Consider the following 21,402-nt stretch of genomic DNA (forward strand, 5'->3'; position numbering starts at 1 on the left):
CTAACACACAAAACAACATCACCTAAAATTCCGTGCCAATTCTCAAGTGTGTCATTTATTATGAGACGGAGGGAGTACTTCTCTTTGAAATTTTATTTTGACCCCAAACAACCATTCGATACACATTGTTACACTCACTTTTTCTCTCTCTAATTAAACATGTTAACCAATAACTCATAAAATTCTGTGCCGGCTAAGAAATGTGTCATCTTAGACGGGTGGGAGGGAGTACAATAAAACTAAATTTTATTAGAGTATAATATAGTACATCATGTTTAATACTACATCCACTCCATAAACACATGATTACAAGAATATCCATCACAAATTAATACTACATCTACTATCACAATTCATTTACATTCACTTGCTGTAATACTGTTCTTCAAATGAGACTCATATCTACTTTAAATGGAATGAGGGGGAGTATTTATTTGAAAAGAAAATTGAATTTTAAAAATTAATTGAATATATCAATTCATACAACGTCTTTATCTAACAAAAGTGCAGTTTGTTTAAATAAAATAATTATATATCCTGATTTAGTGGAGTAAACTCTTGATAATTAGTACTAACAAATATCAACTAAAGCATGCAAAATTGAAATCAAAGAAATAAATGTGAAAAGGTGGTACATGCAATAGAACATTATAATGTGTGCAAATATCAACTAAAGGGTGCCAAATTGATATCAAATAAAACAAATCTGAAAAAGATGGTATATGCAACGGAACACCAAAATGGATTAGAGAAAGTTATTGAAACTTAACAAAACACCTTTTGGAAGCATAGTGTAGGTTTCTAGTGGGAGATTAAGTGGTTCATCTACAGAAATAGTATTTTTTTTCAATTTGGCTTCAGACTTGGCCATTGTAACCAGAGTACCTGGCCATGAGGACCAGCTCAGAACGGAAATGGGCATAATCAGACTCCAAATACTGTCAGTTCATACATTTGAGGAACTCAACAAACTCTGCATCGGAGTAGAACGTTTCTTATGTGGCATGTCTGAATAACCAGTAGGAAAAGTAATCTTGACAGTCACCCCTGCAGCAATCAAGAATGCACGATAATGAGAACTTATAAAGAATTATTGTGGAGGTTGCACGATAAAGAAAATTTATAAAGAATTATTATGGAGTTTAGTGTATAACCTTCATCAACGCGAAGAGTGTAGTTGGTCAGAGGCATGTGACAGTCCAATGGCCACACAACCATCTTCGTCCTCCAGCCAAAATACCCGGTCCTTGCTAAGGTGAAATACAGATCGTATTGTGCTGTCAATAGCCTCTCGATCACCATCAACCCCTATCTTCTTTGTGGTAATACCATTAGTTATAGCAATGAACCTTTCATCCAAACGTCTTTTCTTTATGACGCGACCTGACACTCAGAACATGAGGAAATTACAAATGGAGTTAGTACACAACATTTAGATGGAAAATTGAGCAAAGAAAGTGTATTTGATTGTGTTTTGGCTGGAGGACGAATATATGATTGTTCAACAATTGGACCGAAATATTTGGGACCCTACACTCTTCACCTTGATGAAGATGCTACACAAAACACACTTCACATGCCACACTCAGCCCAGACACTATCCCCTCCCGAATCGATCGCGAAAGTCTCTTGGATTATCTTTTTCAAGCATTGAAAGTGGGTCATCTTCGGTGGATTAGAAAGAATAATTAATATAATATTGAAGGTTTTTTGCATAGTTATTTACATTATAAACATAATTAGTAAATTGTTGAATTAGATGTCAAACATTAAGAAACAAAAGATAATAGTTGTATCTAGGTCCAACTCGCTGGGCTAGTCCACCGGGTCAATCCACCGGTGTGGTCCACTTGGGTTCTAAGCTAACAAAACATTGTTAAAAGATTATTGAAACAAATAATTCTCCAATCACAAAAAAAATCGAGAGAATGAATTGATAGTGAAAGCAAACATTATTTATACATAAATGAATATAATTTATCTTATAAAAAACTAATTTCAATACTATCCTCAATAACAACAAATATATATATAAAAAAACATCATCCTAAACAAAATGAAGAAGAAGTTGAAAATTGTAGTGTCTTAGTGTCTATAACAACACTGTAATATTTAAATATTTATTATTTACGAATAATATATTTAATTAATTATTTAAAAAAAATAATACATCCAAATCTAAAAGTTGCATTATCTAATAATATTATTTAGCTCTTAAAAATTAGTCAAAGTGCTTATTAAAATATCTAAATAAATATTCATAGCAACTACTTATAAATAATCAAATTCAAGCCTAATTTATAAGTATTTAAATTTATACCCAAAATTTATAAATATTCAAAAATAAGGCCAAAATTCGCCTTTTATATTGATATAGATATAGATATAGAATCATGACTCTTATTCGCGGATAAACTAAAATAAAAAAACAAGACTCCTATTTGCGGATGGAGAGAATACATATTAATTTTGACAAGATTTACCACCTACTACCACTTGCAAAATATAAATAATTTTGTATTAATCTGAATTTAATTTAAAAACTACAAAGTGGTTCAAATCCAAATACCTATAAAAATAATAGGCATTGTTGCAAATAAGATTATTTTATTGATAAAATTAATTTTATAATTCTATCAAATAGTCAATTACAATTATTTGATACGAATCAATTCTTAATAAATCAGCGAAGAGAGGTGTGCATGGTGCGTAACTCACAAGTCTCTAGGCCTAAACTTGTGAGGATTTGGGCTAACTATGTCAACATTAGGGCAACATTAGGGCAACATTAGTTTATTATAACCCGATCCAAAAATAAAAAACAGCCCAACAATATAATATTAGGCTCAAATCTAATAAGCCCAAGTTGTCTTCTCTCTTTCCTAAATCCTGAACATGCTTTATATGTCGAAGATTAGATTGGTTTGTATTCAACTTGACGTAAGATTTAGCGCGCAAAAGTTTTGCTAACAACACTTCATTCTAGCGCGCTCTCTTTCTCCTTCTCCGTCGCGCCATCACCAAAGGTGCGGCCTCCGACTGAGCAGCGTTGCAGCCACCCTCTGGCCTTGACCTGTCCACCACCATCGCCTCAGAGTGGCTCACCGTCTTCCAGGTTGGTGAACTATATCTGTGTGTATGAGAAATCGTCGTTCATAAATCAATTCGGTTTTGCTTTTCCTCAATATAAGCTGCTGATTTGGTTCGTATGCATTCAGCAATATGCAATTTGAGATTGTGAAGACTGAAAAGTATTGGCTGATCAACTGTATGGGAAATGGGAAGATGCTTAAGTAGAACTAAGCTTTCTCTTGTTCAACTGTGTGAACAATTTTATATTACATTCAATTAGTTTTAGCTTCTAGCAAGCAGCAAGACAATAATCCAAATAGCCATACTATGCTTTTTTTCTTTTTCTTTTTTGGACTTGGAGATTAAATGGAAGGATGAATATATATGCGTGGAATTTCTATTTATCTAATGATTGATAATCTGTTTTGTTTAACAGATTGTAGCATGTGGGTTTTAAGTTCTCATGACATTATGTAGAGTGGTGGTGCCGTGATCTTTCCAATATTATTACTAATATGCAGAGAATGTTCGATGTATTTTGTTCTCACTGCACCAAGCACTACTACGCACTTGCCTTCGCGCTCACCTCTCCTCGATTCTGCAACAACTCCTCGATCCTTCCTCCCTAACAGTCCTGCACTCTATCCACAAGGTACAAATCTGGAGATTGCCTTGCAAGTCAATCCTCATCAGCCCATGTTGCCTCATATATTCTCTCCTTTCTCTGTCATAATAAATTATTATAGTAGTAAACTTTAATTCCACCATCTCAACTCCTGCAGTGGTTCGGCTACAATGCAACAATGCCCGACCATAGCTACAATTTGGGAGACATGACACATGGATGTAAGCTAGAGTTGACGGTAAGGCACAAACCATAGGCCTAGTAAAATACAGTCCAATCAAAAAATTAACTTAGTCTAACAACAAAAATAATAAATTAAATAAAAGAATATATATATATACTCCTGACCCAAAACACACGTACATATATGTATTTCCAACCAAGTCTCACATACTAAATCTAAGTTGGTCCAATTAAATAAATTGAAATAATAGTGGCCCGCTAAGGAAAAAAAAAGAATGTACCCAAGCCTAAAAACTAAACATAAGAAAAAGAAATAGGAAGAAAACAATAACACAACATACTCCCATTCAAACCAGAAAAACTCTCCCTCTCCCTCTCCTCTCCCTCTCCCTCTCCCTAGCTCTCAAATTGAAAATCAAGTCACTGATTTCGTCTCATTCTATCTCAAATCGACAACACCAATTTTTCTCACTGACTTCGCACAAACGGTAAGTCTCATCCCCCAATTCCCCATTCTAAAACTTTTAAAAGATTTTAGTTTGTTTTTCATGAGGTTTGAAGAATTTGAATTGGTTCAAAGGGCCTATTACTACTGCAGATTAAAGATCGTATCTTGAGAAAATCTCTCAAAAAAAGGGTTCAAAGTGTTGTTATAATTTCTGTGAGTGAACTATCGTGAGTGAGGCACTTAAGCCATGGAATTGAGAATTGAGGGAAAAGAGTGTACCTCTGTTGCAGGGAGAGAATTTCAGATTTGAAAAAAAAAATAACTCGATGAATTAAGGTAGAAAAAGTTGGGTGTTACAATTCTCTTCATTACTTTTTATTGCTATCTTTTTTATTCACTTTTTCCGGGCCTTTTTAGTTTTCTGGCTTCTTTCCTTGCTATTCTTGATTGGTAGGTTGTGTTTCTTCATTGTGTTTTGAAACTAAACTGTAATATTCTGATATAGGTTGTGGCCGGAGTTCAAGGGTAATATTTGACAACAGTTTTAATTTGTTCCATTATGAATTTTATGGTGATGCTTTATTTTTATTCTTTCTGCTGCAGAGATTAAAAGTATAAAACAGAATTTTAGTGAACGGGTCGTGAGTACAGCTGCCTAGAGATGGCTATCGAATGCCTAGTGCTCGGTAACGAATTGTATTTATTCAGGACACTTTCTAAACTTTCCTAGAAACTGTTTTATCTTTAATTAATTGTCCATGTAATTTGGACAGGCGCGGGGCAAGAAGTGGGGAAGAGCTGCGTGGTTGTGACAATAAATGGCAAGAGAATAATGTTTGATTGTGGAATGCACATGCGCTACAAAGATCTTCGCCAATACCCAGATTTTTCTTTGATTTCAGATTCTGGTGACTTTACCAGTTCACTCTCTTGTGTGATCATTACACACTTCCACTTGGACCACATTGGAGCCCTTCCATATTTTACTCAAGTTTGTGGATATGAGGGCCCCATTTACATGACGGTACCAGACCCATAGTCATCATATTCACTATAGCAGTCCCCTTTTCCTCAATTATGTTTGGCTTTTTAAAATTGAAACAGTTTTTGCTGCTGTAGTATCCAACGAAGGCCTTAGCTCCACTGGCACTCGAGGATTATCGAAATACGCTTGAAAGAGGAGGAGAGAAAGCGCAATTTACTTCTGAGCATATTGCAGAGTGTATGAAAAAAGGTAGTGCAACTTTTTATGAACTCTCTATCTTTGTTTTGCCTCTTAGTTCAAGTTTATGCAAGGAAATTGTTGTTTTGCATCTAACAGAGTAAAAAGTATCGAGGAGGAGCAAATATATAGAATGAAAGCTATAAATAACTAAAGAATTTGACCTAGAGTATCCAGTCCAGCCTGAAACTCAATTATGAAATAAAATAACAAATATAGTGAATTAAAATCATATAGATACACCTAATTAATCAAGTTGTTGGTCACTTGGTTGCCAAGGGAACTTGTGGCACATGTAAACTTGATTCGGGAAAAATTTGCTAATCCGTGGGCTCATAGGATGAGACCATATTGCTTAGTGAGCTATGGGTAGGAACAGTTCAGTTAAACCAAAAATAACATGACAACAATTCAGTTCAACCACCTACATTTGGAGTACTGTGCCCAAAGAAACAACTATGCATATCACAATTAATAGTTACCTATGCATATCACAATCACACACACTCTACTGCTAGCAGATATTACACTGCTAGAACATTCACGGAGCAGGCACAAAAGAATCTCCCACTACATTGAAAGAGGTTAATCTATGGTTTACAAATGATAAAAATATACTTCCTTTCAACCTGTTGGCTGTTCTGTTTAGGTTTTGATTTGTATCACTTCAAATCGTTTTTTTTTGGGTATGATTTTACTTGATACCTGATAATCAAAGGGCATACTTTTGAGATTACCTTCTCTGGGCATAATTATCAGAAAGGAGCAGAAATGTTTGACAGTTAAGAGCATTATGTCAAATACTACTTACATCATTAAAATGCCAACTGCATGCCTAAAAACATTCTTTTTGAGAGGTCTTCTTTTTCTTGATAACTCTCAATTCGGTTTGCAATGTCATAACACCTTTTGTTTCCTCCTTCTCTCCTCAGTGCTAAGAACCATTTTCTTTTCTGCTTGGTGTCTCCTTAAATGATAATTATTGCTCAGTCATTCCCATCAACTATTTCTACAGGCGATCTTGTGGACCTTAGGGTAATAGAAACACTAAATAGTTTCCTTTTTAGATACTATTTTAGTTGACTCCTGGCATGTGCTGTTTGATTGTATGCACATTTTATATCTGTTATTTTTAGTAATCTTATTGCTCCTTTTTACATGTGCTACGGTCTATGCAAACTAGTGACTGCAGTGGATCTAAAACAGACTATTCACGTTGATAAAGACCTTCAGATTCGAGCCTACTATGCAGGGCACGTAAGGCTTTAATTCCTTGCTCCACTTGTGTTACTAATATCTCTTACACACACACACACACCACAAACTTGTGCTTCTTCTGCAAATGACCTGCAAGATATCTGTGTAAGGTTTATAATAATGTCATAATTAAAAATACCCAGCCTTTTCCCTCAAATTATATATTGATGTGTAGAGAATCCCTTATAGTTCCAGTCCCTACATAATACCCATCCATCCCGAGGTAGATGTCACACTTCCTTTTCTAGTTTGTCCAACAAAAGATGACACATTTCCTTTTTTTTTGATAAAGTTCTCTCTCACATTAATATATATATACTTCCTTTTTATGTAGTGTTGTTTTGTGAGTTAAGTGGAGATAGGATAAAGTAAGAGTGAGAAAAAGTAAGGGAGTGATGTTTCTATCACTTAGGGTGAAACAGAGGACGGAGGGTGTATTTTCTCTCTCCGTTTAACACACAAAACAACATTTTCTAAAATCTCGTGCCATCACCAAAGTGAGACATCTACCTTGGGACGGAGGAGTACATACTAAGGATTCAAATTTGAAGCAAGGCATTCTTTACTTCAACTCGTGAACCAAATGCTTAACGAAGAATATATCAATCACAACTCCATATTCTCAATTTCCAATGTCTTTGTAAGCTATGAAGTATCAAATGCTGTGTCGAGAAACTTCTTACATGTTGGTTTAGTATAATAGTATATGTATTGGTTGCACAATTGAATGAAACTTGATAGGGCTCAGTCCATCTGTAGAAGGTGCATGTCAGGATTTTGATAAGTATTTCATTACTAGAAACCTACAGCCTATCATGTTTTGTTCTATAACGCAATATTTACAACAATTACATACTGGAACTTTTGGTGTCTACTTATTAGATGGTTCATCTATGAAATTTAGATTGTTCTTTGAATATTGTCCAATTTGGCTCAGAATTGATACACATTTTTCTCAGGTTCTTGGGGCTGCAATGTTTTATGCCAAAGTGGGTGATGCTGCTTTGGTATATACAGGTGACTATAATATGGTGCCTGATAGACATCTTGGTGCAGCTCAAATTGACCGACTGCAGCTAGACCTTGTTATATCCGAGTAAGAAAAACTCTACATGACTATACACTGACTGACTAGAAATCCTAACTTGGCTAGGGATGCATATGAAATTCGCATGCTCTAGGACATTTTTTAACTTGAACGAACTTAGCTGGGATTAGAAGATATGTCAATAATTAGATGATTCATGAACTTCAAAGTGGCTGCATGGAGATTGGGGTGATGAAAGTGGCTGAATACACTGCCACAGTTGGCTGATCTTTCGTATTAATCCTTCTTAAGATGTCCTCATTTTTTCCTTTTAACAGGTCAACTTATGCAACAACATACCGTGATTCAAAATATGTCCAAGAGAGGGAATTTCTAAAAGCAGTATGAATCTTCAATCAGTTGAATTTTGTTAACCTTATATGCTTTGCTCTTTTGTTATATACCTTTATATGTTCTTATGTATCTCTTGTCATCACCCATAAATAGATTCTATTTACTAATTTTGGCGTTCTGCATTTGTTCTTTCTTATACCTGAACTGAAGCAATTATACTCCAAAGTATTAAATAATAAATCTCAGTTATTCACGCTTCAATTTCTCAAGGTTACAGTTATGAGTGGCACTTGTTGAATTGGTATACTTCCTCTCTTCCATAAAGCCATAAGTCTCCTCAGCCTTAGGAACATTTAGTTGCTAGGTACACCTGTGAATTGCTTGATGCAGAGTGGATGTTTGTCTAGGTGTTCCATATGTCATGTGCTTTCCCCCTGAATCGTATTTCTAATATGATGTTTATTTATTTCAGTGTGTATTTGGATGCTTAAATCTACATGTGATTGATTTGTCTTGCAGGTTCACAAGTGTGTTACTAGTGGAGGCAAGGTTCTAATTCCTTCAAATGCTCTTGGGAGGACTCAGGTTTTACTATTCGCAGCATAAATGTAAATTAGTTGATGCAATTAATTTGTTGTGCATTCCTGATTAAATTATTCTTCAGGAACTGTGTATGCTACTAGATGATTATTGGGAGCGGACAAACCTTAAGGTGCCAATATACTTCTCTTCAGGTAACCCTTTTTGCCTTTATCTTTTTGTAAAATTATTATGGGTTTCATTGGCGTGCTTGGAATAAAGTTCTTATGTGGTTTAAGAATTAGTGGGTGTTTGAATAGTATTTTCAAAATAAGGGTTTCTTTATCTTTGCACCACCATTGGAAACAGAAAAGCATTCACAGTGTGGTAGGAATCTTCCTGTGAATTTCTTGGTTTGAGGTGTTATATCAATTCAGTTTAGCTCATTTGTTAATTCCGCCTTCACTCTATCAAACAGCTCAAAGAGTGGGCACATGTCCATGAAGATCAGCTTTTTTTTTTTTCACTTCGTTGGAAATAGCTGAGTAAATACAAAAATTCTCAGGTTCGACCATACAAGCAAATCTGTACCATAAAATTCTCATCAATTGGGCAAGCCAAAATGTCAAGGACACTCATGCTAGACACAACGCATTTGACTTCAGAAACGGTAAGTCCGGCCAAACTCTGGATCTAATAAGAAGCAGCATGGATTTTTTTTTTCCAATGATGACCTCAAGTAATATGCAGGAGCCAGACTTTTAACGATGGGGGGCCCAAACAACTACTCCCTCCATCCATAAAAAATAGTCATATTTATGCACGACACGAGTTTTAATGAGAAAATGATAAAGTAAGACAAAGAATGTATAAAAATGTGGGTAAAGTAAGAGAGATGAGAGAAAAAGAGGTAAAGTATGAGAGGAAAATTTTCCATTTTTATAAATGGAACTATGTTTTGTGGACATTCTAAAATGAGACTTTTTTCGTGGATGGAGGGAGTATTAAAATTTATTGAATATGTTCAGTGTTCGGAAACAACTCGAACCAAGCCATAGAAAAAGTTGTGCGAGAGAAATAGATGATAAGAAAAATATGAATATATATTTTAGGGCATAGCATTGATATTAATTTTACTAATGTTATACAATATTATATATTTACATATTTATAGAATTATTTTTATTCTTAAATTATAAATATCATTCTTTATGAATAAAAATTTAAATCGTTGATGCGACTAGAGAGACAATCAATAAAAATAATAATGTGAGAAAATCAATAAATACTCTAAATGAATATGATAATGTGATCAAGAAATACAAAATCCTAGACTAGTCTTTCCAATAGGAGAAAGAATGCTTGTATTCTCTAGGATAGCAAGACCCATAAAACTAACTGGCAGCTCAACCCAATATTAATTGGCTAATGTAAATAATAGATGAAGAAATGAGAGAACAATGGTCAAGCATCAAGCACTGCTACGCACTTGCCTTTGCTCTCACCTCTCCTCGATTCTGCAACAACTCCTCGATCCTTCCTCCCTAACAGTCCTGTACTCTACTCTGTCCACAAGGCAGAAATATGGAGATTGCCTTGCAAATTTATCCTCATCAGCCCATGTTGCCTCATATATCCTCTCCTTTCTCTGTCATATTCAATTATTATAAATTTTAATTCCACCATCCCCAACTCCTGCAGTGGTTCGGCTACAATACAACAATGCCCGACCATAGCTACAATTTGGGAGATATGACACATGGATGTAAGCTAGAGTTGTTGGTAAGGCACAGACCATAGGCCCGGTACTTCACTTCGCCAATGTGTTGTATAACTTTGAATATAAGTATGAGGGCTGGGATGCCTGCCATGCGCTAAATACTAAATGAATATGTTGAATATTTATTTTTATACATTTACCTGTTGGTGATTAAATCTCATTATCTTATTTTGGCATCATCTTCCCCTCTGGGCGGAAAGTCCAACTCAAACCTTATTTAGATATAAACTGGAGATCGATAATCCTTCAAAAAACTTCTCTAATTTTCATGATTATCAATGATTTTCTAGAGCATGGGTGTTATCTAAACTTGTGCAACCTGTGTAAGTAAATATGTAAAAGTACCTTATATAATCTACTCTGAATTGTGATGTTGCAGTTAGGATTTTTGATCGTTCCTTGATAAATGCTCCTGGACCTTGTGTCCTTTTTGCTTCACCTGGGAACCTTAATGGTGGCTTTTCTTTGGAAATTCTCAAGCAGTGGGCTCCATACGAAGAGAATCTTGTCATGCTACCAGGGTATGATTGTTCTTTTCTAACATAAGTGATTTGCACTTCTACTTGCTCTGTTATTTTGGGAGGGGGGGTGGGTCTGGTTTATTCGTTTTATCTGAATGAAGAAAATGCAGAAGATATAACAAAGAAGACGATACCACTGTTATGAATATAAAGTTTCTTTCGTTGCTAAACTGATATAAGTCGTTTTAGACGATGCATATGTAGAATGCCCTTTTTTGTTTTTTACTATGTTGAAGATAGTCGCAAGTAATGATAGGTCATGGCAGGCCTGCCCGCCATCCACACAAGAAAAAATAAAGTTTTCATGGAAGACCTCCTAGGGATTAGGGACATAGGGCTAAAGAGAGAGCCAAAAAATTATCTTTCGTGCGTAATCTTGAATGTTATCAGTTCTGGTGCGTAAACTCGGGGGCGGTGCATGTATGCAACTTTGATCCCAAACTCTCTGTGTTTCCTCCAGATCTTGTTCGAATGGAATTATAGGAAGCAAATTGATGTCAGCCAAGATACCGACACAAATCAAGCTTGATGAGAATGTCAAAACCGATGTGCGATGCCAGGTTCTTACCTTCCTCTTATGATATACCATTATTTTTTCCTTCTCTAATAGCCCAAAAGGATGAAACGTTAGCAACTTTTTTGTTTTTGCTAAATTATTTAGCATGCTTTTGTTTTAGATTTAGGTAGGGTTCGAAGTTTTAGTATTTAAAGTGTCGATAATCCTAGTATTAATGAACAGAATAGTTGTGTTGTTTGTAGATTTTTGTATGAATATAAAATAATAAAATAATTTTCAATAAAGTGGTTATTGTATAAGTATTATAGTATGACATAGTCATTTAAACCATAAATATTGAACCTAATTGGCAATTTCGACTTGACTGTTAATTGCATAAAATTGAAAGGTTTGGTATTTATTTGCTACGCAGCCTTACAAGTTGGGTTGAAATTACAAATTTGGTCAATGTTTATGATTTAAATGATTATTATCCCATATTATGTTGGTAAACTAATTGGGAAGTTGTGAAATGATAAATATTTGAATGTAAACACACATTATATGCATTTCAAGTTATTGTTTGTGCTTAAATTCACACATTTAACTATGTCAAATTCAAGACCTTTGATGTAGAAGGCATAATGTTTGCAAATTCAGAGCTCCTTAACAAGCACAAAAATTTCACATTTTTTGGTGAAGTGCTTGTGTTAGAGTTAAAATTAGTTCTTATTTGGCCTTTCCCCAACCTGCTTTGCAGATTCATAAGTTAGCTTTTAGTGCTCATACCGATGGCAAGGGAATCATGGACCTTGTTGAATTTCTCTCGCCTAAGCATGTGCTGCTTGTACATGGAGAAAAGCCTAAGATGGCTGCGCTTAAAGAAAAAATAGAGTCTGAATTGGGAATTGAATGCTGTTATCCAGCAAACAATGAAACTGTGACCATTCCTTCAACTCATCACATAGAAGCTGGTGTGTCTGATGAATTTCTGCAGAGTTGCCTGACCCCCAATTTCAAGTTTTGGAAAACCAATGTTGGCTCGGACAAGAGAACACCTCCTATATTGCAGGTTCATGATGACCGAGTGGGTCAAGGGATGTTAACCCTGCAGAATCCTAGAGTCTTTACTCAAAATGAATTGAGGGACGTGTTAGGAGTAGAAAATCATCAAGTGAAGTTTGTTCATTGTTGCTCAGCAGCATATGATTCAGATATTAGCAATGCTGCATCAGATTGGTCGCCTTCGACGTCTCAAAAGATTTTTTTGCTGCAGCTGTTGTTCGGATTAGTTTCCGGAGATTTTCCTGATTGTATTATGCATGATTGCCAAAAGGGCATTCAGGTTGGGTCGTTTGTTGCCTCTTTGTGCTCGAGGGAAGAATGTCCGAGCAGCAACGTGGATGCACTACATTTTCGCTGTACATGGTCGGTGACTGAGGAGGAACTTGCTTGGAAAGTTATTTCACTAGTGAAGAATGTCAAGTTGAGCAGGGAAAGCACTTGATTATTTCTGAAATTTTTGATGGATTCTTGTGACATTATTTAAAGCTCCAGTGTTCTTGATACAAAAGAAAAAACAAACTTGAAGGAATCTACTTTTATGATCATTGATTTAGTGTCACTTCATCCTTGTTTGTCTTAGCTTATTCTACATTTGCTTTATCGAAATCAAGTTCAAGAATATGTTGAAAATATGCTTTTCAGGTTGAATTAAGAAATTCCTGGCAAATGTTAAACATGAAAACAATGTTTTATGTTATGTATAAAAATGATGGTTTACTGCTCCGTTATGATGGTTTAAATTATACATCCCATTAACTTTATCTCAATCATATTTTATTATAAAATTACTCTATCTTAAATTCTCAATTATGTTTTATTATAAAATTGATAGCAAATGTGTAAAAATAGGCTCACCCTCCATTGTATTTTTCAATTCACTCCTTCCGTCCCGGCTAAGATAACACATTTCTTAGCTGGCAAGGGATTTTAGGAGTTATTGATTAAAATGTTTAATTGAAGAGAGAAAAAGTTAGGGTAAGTGTTAAAAGTAGAGATATAAAGAAAAATGAATATTTTAATAGGAGTGAAAAAAAAGTGGTTGAGTGTGAGAGAAAGTTTCCAAAAAAGGAAATGTGTCATCTTAGGGCATCCGCAATGGGGTGGACGATGCGACGGACGTATCATCCGCCACTGCAGCATCGCGGACGATGGGTTACCCATAGTCCGCGCCCGATACATCGTCCGCGGACGATGCGCGGAGGATACCCATCGTCCGTCGCATCATCTGCCACTGTGGACGACGCGGACGATGTGACGCGTTTCCGTTTTTTTTAATTTTATTAAATTTTCAAAACCTATATATTCATCTCATTTCACTTCATTTTTCACTTCACTCTTCACTCTCAAATTCACTACATTTTCTACAAGCAAAATGGATTCCGGAGATTATCCGAATAGTCCGATGTTCGGTGGTGCACGATGGCCGGGTACAGAACCCGACGAATACCGGCCATTCGACACCAACGCCGAGTACGATCCCGACTTCAGCACCGATTCGTACGGGCTGTCCGACATGGAGCCTACCACGGACCACCGCCCATCCTCCGCCGCCGCACCTCGCCTCCGCCCCTCCGCCGCCACGTCTGGGCCCGCCACCAAGAAGAAGCGGACCAAGGCACGAGTCCAGAAGTTGTCTACCACAGAGGTGTGTGAAGAGTTCGCCCCGGGAAGGACGAACTACTCCGATCCCGAATCCATCGTCTTGACGAGATGTTGGATTGATGTTTCGGACGGTGTACGCCAACAACCAGAAGGTGACTGCGTATTGGGAGCACATCGCCGAGAAATACAACGCAGCCAAGCCGGCGAACGCGTACAAGCGCCACAGGGAGCAGCTCCGCAAGCACTGGGATCAAATAAAGAAGCAGGTAAATTTGTTCGCGGGGGAGTACGAGAAGTGCGAGAGGAGCAGGGCGGTGGCGAGAGTCTCGCGGATGTGCGGGACAAAGCGATGCAGCCGTACATTTCATTGTACGGCGATTTCAAGCATTACCAGTCCTGGGTGCTGTTGAGGGACAAGCAGAAGTTCGTTGGTGGTATGATTCCCCAATCGACGGCGGCGAGGAAGAGGGCGTCGAAGCGCACCCTCGATGATTATACAAGTAGCGATAGCGGCGCGTCTCCAATGGACCTCAACAGTCCGGTGTTCGATGATGAGAGTTCCGGCACACCGATGTCCTCCCGGCGTCCCCCTGGCGTCAAGGCTGCCAAGGGCAAGGGCAAGGCCACATCATCCTCCGCCGCGCCGCCTGACCAGGCCCCGTCGCCGACCCCGAGTTCGACGCCGTCCGCGACTTCGACTCGGCCCATGCGTACGCGGATTTGGCGGCCTCCTCCGACTACCGGACGTTGTTGGACGCGCACACCGCCCTCATGCAGGCGACCAACCCAGCTCAAATCGAGGGCATCCAGCGGATGATCGATGGTCTCAGCCGCAAGTTGGGACTTCTCTAGACTAGCCTTTTTTTGTATTTAGTGCTTTTTTTTTATTTCTTATTTTGTAACTTTTTTTTAATTAAGTAAATTTAGAATTTCCCTTTAATTGTGTTGTTTTTATATGTTTATTTTTCTTTTTACATTTGCAAACATAAAAATATAAATTTCAAATAATAGATAAAATGCTTAGGGTGTCGCTTAGGGCGGGCTATAGTCCGCCCCACTGCAGGTGGAATAGGAGGAGGATAAAATACTGATGTGGCGGTGCATAGGGCGTCGCTTAGGGCGTCCCATTGTGGATGCCTTTAGTTGGGATAAACTAAAAAGGAACACGTGTCATCTTAAGCGGAACGGAGGGAGTATATTTTTAAAATTTATGTCAAGTCAAATTGAACCTACTACTATTCAAGGATGGGAAGAGTATTTTTTTTATACGTTAAAACGTACTCTCTCCATCCCGACTAAGATAAAACATTTCTTAGCCGGCACGGGATTTTAGAAATTATAGGTTAAAGTGTTTAATTGAAGAGAAAAAAGGTGGGTGTAAGTATTAAAATAGAGAGAGAAAAAAAGATGAATATTTTCATACTAGTGGGAAAAAGTGGTTGGGTGTATTAATTGGAGAAAGAGAGTTTTCAAAAAATGAAATGTGTCATCTTAATGGGTGTTAGTATTAAAATATAGAGAGAAAGAAAATTGAATATTTTAATACGAGTGAGAGAAAGTAGTTGGGTGTATTCATTGGAGAGAGAAAGTTTTCAAAAAATGAAATAGAGCAAACTAAAAAGGAAAAACGTATCATATTAATCGGGATAAAGGGAATATTATTTATTTGTACTCCTACTATTTTTATGAGATGAAAACGGTACTATAAATAAAAGAAATTTAACAAAATGAAATCCTCAAAGGTGGGCTTTGCCCAAAAACCCTCGCAGCGAAAATACCGAGAATACCCCTCAACGGAACCCCCAAATCTAGTTAAGTGCTTCCACTCTCAGTTCCAAATCCCCCTTCCAACATCTATACTGCTCAGCTCTAGCACGAGAAATCACCGGAAATTCGCAACAGAAAATGGCGTCGGCGTTGCGATCCGCCATTCTCCGCCACATTAGGGTCCCCGTAACCCAATCCTTTGCCCTAAACGGATCCCGCCTCGCGACCGTCCGATCGATGTCGTCCCACGGCGACGATCACCTCGACAAGCAGGCAGTTATTGACCGAGTTCTCGACGTCGTCAAGAGCTTCCCCAAAGTCGATCCATCCAAGGTCTACGTTTCTTCAATTATTCGATTATTTTAATAATTTTCCGTAATTAGAATGTCAAGCATTTTGATTGCCTCGGTGATGTTTCTCGATTTGTATGAACGGAAGTTTTGAAATAAGGTTATCGTTGTGTATGATTTGTTTGGCAAGGTTGGGATGCGTTGTGTTATGTAATTCTATAATCTTTGTTTATGTTTATATATTGGTGAATGGAGATATAGTAAATAGAGATACGGAGCTCTAGGAATGAATATGCTGGATTTATATCAGGTGATTCGGATTGCCTGATTTATATTGTAGTAGCTGATTTCGGCACAAATTCCTTGTCATATTTATAATCACTCATTAATAACGTGTTGATATCATTTCAATTACTACTTATTTTAATGTTTAGATGTTTATATTTATTGGATACATTGATATTTCATAGTGATTCATGTTTACTTCTGAGCGGTGTGGACGGGGATGTTAAAACTAGAAAGGGGGTTGTAATTCACTGGCAATGAAGCATGTGTAGACTTCTCTTGGTTTGTTTGATGGTAATGCAGTTTGTTAGCTGCATTTGTGTGCTCTGATTAGCAGATAGGAACGATAGTGACTGTTGAATACAATAAAAGCTTCTTCCTGTAACTTTCCCTCCATGTTTTTCAAAAGAAGCTGAAAACTTTGGATTCTAGTACAATCTCTTGGAAGTGACCAATAGATTCTTAAGTCATCACCAATCGTATTTTTTTTACTATCATGCAAGGAGGAAGAAGTGAACAGAATGTAGTTTCGATTTGAATGATGCTTATTAATCCAAATTGTGCTTCATATTAATAGGTCGCCAATGTTGTTGAAATGATACAAAATGCTACAGGCACATAATGATGGTTTGATTGTTAATCCTAGACTTCACTTGAAGTATGGCGGGATACTGATGATTTGTCTATATGTAAAAGTGTTCAAACAAACATATGTACACTGTGGGAGTATCTTTGAAATGAACAGAAAACTCTCATATCTGATTTTTACCATGCTGTATTGTGGGAGTGTACTGTTTTACTACTGGATCTGAATAGGTATTGGCTCGAAATGAAAACATGTGACTTCTAATCAGAAAGCTGTACTCTGTTTTAAATAGGAATAAACAATACTTGTGCTGCTTGTTATAGATTTGCAATTGAATGGCTTCTTCACTTGTCATTCTGTTGTGTGTGCACATGCAGGAACTTCTGCATATAATTAAGTTCTTTATTTGATCGATTGATTCAAATGTTGATAAAAGTATGCTATTTAGTCTTTTCACAATTGGTTCAAACACAATGAATTGACCTTATTATCGTTTATTTCATACCACATCAAGGATCATTTCTTTGAAGTAGCAATTTTCGTAGAAACCATCATAATTTACATTTCTGAACTTTGTTGAGTAATCTTTAATCATAAATTTTGTGTTTTTTCTGGAGCTTCTCGTTCAGATTTAAGTCAGGATTATACCTCTTACACTCTCTGTCAAGTATTAGCATTTTTCTAAAGGAATTCGATGATCTGCATTTCAATGTCTATCATCCTGATATGCCATGCTGGGAATAATAGCTGAAGTCTGACTAGTTTCTTTTCTAATAACTTCAGGTGACTCCCGATGTTCATTTCCAAAAGGATTTGGGTCTGGATAGCTTAGACAATGTGGAGATTGTGATGGCTATCGAGGAAGAGTTTAAGTTGGAAATTCCGGACAAGGAAGCTGATAAGATCGACTCATGCCATCTTGCAATTGAATACGTTCATAACCATCCTATGGCTAGCTAAGATATGCAATGTTCCATAGTTTGGTGTTTTGATAACTTAAAAGCATGTATCCATCCGTCTTTGCACGGGAAATAATTTAGTTGTGCTTGAGATAAGATATCCCTGAGCTGGGGTTGAATGTTGGTGCCTAGTCTCTTCTTGTATTGTTTTTCCTAAGCTCATGTTACCCTCTGCTCTGCTGCAGTGACGATTAAACAAAATTATTGGCACAAAATTACATCTGTTGCCAATTTGGCACATCCTTAATTTACTCCCCTTGTATTCTTTACCTAATTTTACATCTAATTTCTGGTACTTACCTTTCTGAAACTTCTTGTTTATGGTTAAATTTAATTTCTTATAAGGAGTATTCAACTTCTTCATAAATAACATGTAGTCCTAAATTTATGCTCTCAACTTTCTTTGTGTACGTTTTTATGTTTGTACTGCCAAAGTCATAAGTTGGAACCTAATCTTTGCAACATTTAGGCTATCAAATCCTCATTTAATATGGAAGTTGGAACCTAATCTTTCTTAAAAAATTCCGGGTGACATTTTCTGACATAGAATTTCTTGCAATGTATGCAGAGTTTCGAGAGTTTTCAAAATTTTAGAAAAAAAAATGAGGATTTTGATGATAAAAAAATTTTGAAATTTTTTGGGAGCTCTGACCAGGATGAGTGGATAGTTCTGGAAATTATGATAATTTTGAAATCAAAAGTTGGATGCATGAACAAAACAAAAATAAGTACAACATAAACTTCTCAATTTGACTTTGTTTATTTTGGGTGGAGAGGTGAGAGGTTTAGAGGCAAATAAGTGAAAAGCAAATTTTCAATTCTCAAAAGATAAAAGAGGGTTTCTCCCCCATCCAAATAGAGGAGAATCTTTTATTGAATTAGACCTCATATAGTCACCATTGTCATTACTCAAGAATTCCTGTCTGAACTAGGCTATAACAATACATGCTACTTGTTGCACTCCGAGTTAAGCTTAGTCTTGTTTCCTTCTCCAGTGTGTAAGATGACTAGTCGACAATAGCCAGCAAGTCGCCAGCTTTGCAGAAACAGTGCCTTGTGTCTGTTCCCAGATCAACCTAGTAGTAAACCAGAAAACTTTATATAATCTTCCATATGTCAAAATTACAAGAATCAAATCAAAATTCAAAGCGAGGATTAAACTAATATAGTGTTCAACTCAGATCAACAGATCCAGAATACAGCATTCACATGGTTTGTTTGGATAGGATATCCCAGTATGCAGACAGTGAAGCATCTACAAAGATGTCATCTTCTAAAGACAAATTAATAGTGTACTAAGAAACGAACAAGTGGAGAGATTTCATGAATATGCAAACAAAACTTAGGCATTATAAACACATACCTCATGTGCGTTTATGTCAGAGAAAAGCACCTGTGCAGAAGGAAATTTAATTAGTGTGGAAACACAAACGCTTCACTTTAGGAAAAAGTAAAACAGGGTTCACAGGAAAAAAATCCGACTGGAGAAAGTATTCTAAACCACAACTGGAGATGCAAATACTTAACCACAACTGAAGATGCAAATGCTTCACTTCAGGAAAAGTGAAATGGGGTTGACAGGAAAAGCTTTCAACTGGAGAAAGCATACTAAACCACAACTTCTGAAATTTACCTTTCTTCCTGTTTGCACATCCTGAACCTCAGCTCCACGAGAGACAACCTGCACGGGAATTAGGAGAGGATGTATCTCAGTTACAAGTATAACTATTCATTAAGACATGCCTTCCAAGCAAACCGTCAACTATGAGATTAATATTCTTTACATACCTCTCCTACGAGGTAGCGCTCAAACTTCACAGCTGATTTTGGCAGCAAAACTCCGCCAGCTGATTTCTTCAGTGAAAAAAGAAACCCCATTAACCAAATGAAAAGACAATGCATTATAACGATTAATCCGTACATGTGTCATGCATATGAGCTTTGAATATTACTGCACTTTGTATCCCTAAAGTTTTTTCAAGCTCTAGACTGACTTAAAAGCGTCCACATTCAGAAAATATTATTATGAAAGATGATACGATATCCACCTTGTCTATGAAAACGAACTTATAGGGTTTGGATCATGAGGAATCCATAATATTAGCAGTCTAACTCCAATTATGTTTGACAGAATCATATTCAGAATATATGAAAAAATTATCAATATGGTCTCTAATTCTACAACTGCATAGTATAGCAAAACGAATGCATATCAAGTCAAGTGGTTGAAAGTATAGGCCTAATTGCAATGGTGTTCAACAAAATGTATGTTATCAACATGACCTCCAATTCTACAACTGCAAAAACATATATCCTCACAAAAATGGTACTAATTGAATCTGAGAAATAATTCGTTATATCCAAGATATACTTATCCCCAAACACTTGCAATAACACAGAAGAAATCGAAGTAGGAAAAAAGAATACCTCAGGAAGCTCCTCAAGACGAATCAAAACTCTATCAGCCTGTGGCACCACCTAAAAACACAAAACCAGAATCTTTCAACCCCCATAAGAATTACAATAGCAACTCTTGCTAGCAAGGTAAAAGCTTGACTTAAGCTGTCCCTATTTCTCCCACATTGTATGAAAATATTCAAATTTTGTAAATCTTCAGTGGTAAGAATAAACAAATGTTGTTTCAATTTCATTTACACATTAAAAAACGCACTGATTCTAATACACCGAAAGAGAGGAACCTTAGCAGGCTCGTACGTCTTTCCGATCGCATTCACTCTCAGCGAGCTCCTCCGAAGACCTGTTCAAAAATTGCAACATGTTAAAGCTGAAATGATGCTTAAATTGAAAGGAGTGAAAAAGATTCAATAAGAGTAAATGTTGGAGAAATTGAAGGTGAAGAGAGAGAGATAGTAACCAATGCGTGTTGTATTGGAGAGGAGTTGTAGGTTAGGCTTGTTAGAGGTAAAGGGATTAGTTAGGGCAATGAATGAAGAAGACGCCATGGATAAGGAAGAAGAGAAGAGAGCTGCGGACTGCGGTAGTTGCAGTGAGGTGTTGTACTTTGCGCTGAATGTACAACTTTGACGCAGGCTATCATTTTATTGTGCCTTTAATTGGGCTTGGGCTTGGGCTTAGACATGGGCTTCATTTTTTTGTGTTAAATGTAAATTATATTAGTATAATTATTATTGTAAGAGAATTTTTTTTATCGGGTAGTGTACTCGAGCTTAAAAAAAAATTCAAATCACTTATTCAGAGGCTATAATAAATAGAGTTATATAAATAATCAATATACTTATTAATAATTAAAAGTAAAAAAAAAAAAGAACTAAATGTCAAAGTAATAGTTTTAGTTGTACTTTCCTCCAGTTCTAGCTCACAGT

The 21,402-nt window shown here is 36.6% G+C and overlaps 3 protein-coding genes across 6 annotated transcripts; 2 read left to right on the top strand and 1 right to left on the bottom strand.

Annotated features, from left to right (window-relative positions):
• The first annotated feature begins 4,204 nt into the window (after nucleotides 1–4,204).
• Nucleotides 4,205–13,128, top strand: LOC125191207 (cleavage and polyadenylation specificity factor subunit 3-II). Of its 4 annotated transcripts, none has more exons than XM_048088726.1 (14): nucleotides 4,205–4,368; nucleotides 4,834–4,853; nucleotides 4,932–5,014; nucleotides 5,102–5,352; nucleotides 5,448–5,562; nucleotides 6,734–6,807; nucleotides 7,767–7,903; nucleotides 8,173–8,236; nucleotides 8,708–8,773; nucleotides 8,853–8,922; nucleotides 9,273–9,377; nucleotides 10,867–11,008; nucleotides 11,469–11,568; nucleotides 12,265–13,128. In XM_048088726.1, the coding sequence occupies exons 3-14, from the start codon at nucleotides 4,990–4,992 to the stop codon at nucleotides 13,009–13,011; spliced, it is 1,896 nt and encodes a 631-aa protein (XP_047944683.1). In that variant the 5' UTR covers nucleotides 4,205–4,368; nucleotides 4,834–4,853; nucleotides 4,932–4,989; the 3' UTR covers nucleotides 13,012–13,128. The 4 variants fall into 4 exon arrangements, with proteins under 4 accessions (XP_047944683.1, XP_047944690.1, XP_047944675.1 ...); XM_048088733.1 differs by lacking the exon at nucleotides 4,834–4,853 and having other exon boundaries at nucleotides 5,102–5,149; nucleotides 5,231–5,352; XM_048088718.1 differs by lacking the exon at nucleotides 4,834–4,853.
• A 2,850-nt stretch (nucleotides 13,129–15,978) lies between these two features.
• Nucleotides 15,979–18,309, top strand: LOC125202824 (acyl carrier protein 1, mitochondrial-like). The gene is made up of 2 exons (XM_048101297.1): nucleotides 15,979–16,271; nucleotides 17,883–18,309. Exons 1-2 carry the CDS (start codon nucleotides 16,077–16,079, stop codon nucleotides 18,057–18,059), a joined length of 372 nt encoding a protein of 123 aa, XP_047957254.1. The 5' UTR covers nucleotides 15,979–16,076; the 3' UTR covers nucleotides 18,060–18,309.
• A 567-nt stretch (nucleotides 18,310–18,876) lies between these two features.
• Nucleotides 18,877–21,083, bottom strand: LOC125213334 (10 kDa chaperonin 1, chloroplastic-like). The gene is made up of 7 exons (XM_048113823.1): nucleotides 20,934–21,083; nucleotides 20,758–20,816; nucleotides 20,486–20,536; nucleotides 19,847–19,912; nucleotides 19,692–19,739; nucleotides 19,422–19,451; nucleotides 18,877–19,134 (listed from the first exon to the last, which is right to left on the bottom strand). Exons 1-7 carry the CDS (start codon nucleotides 21,019–21,021, stop codon nucleotides 19,066–19,068), a joined length of 411 nt encoding a protein of 136 aa, XP_047969780.1. The 5' UTR covers nucleotides 21,022–21,083; the 3' UTR covers nucleotides 18,877–19,065.
• Between the last annotated feature and the right edge of the window lie 319 nt (nucleotides 21,084–21,402).

This window comes from Salvia hispanica, chromosome 1 (genome assembly GCF_023119035.1).
Source record: "Salvia hispanica cultivar TCC Black 2014 chromosome 1, UniMelb_Shisp_WGS_1.0, whole genome shotgun sequence".
Taxonomy (NCBI): Eukaryota; Viridiplantae; Streptophyta; class Magnoliopsida; order Lamiales; family Lamiaceae; genus Salvia; species Salvia hispanica.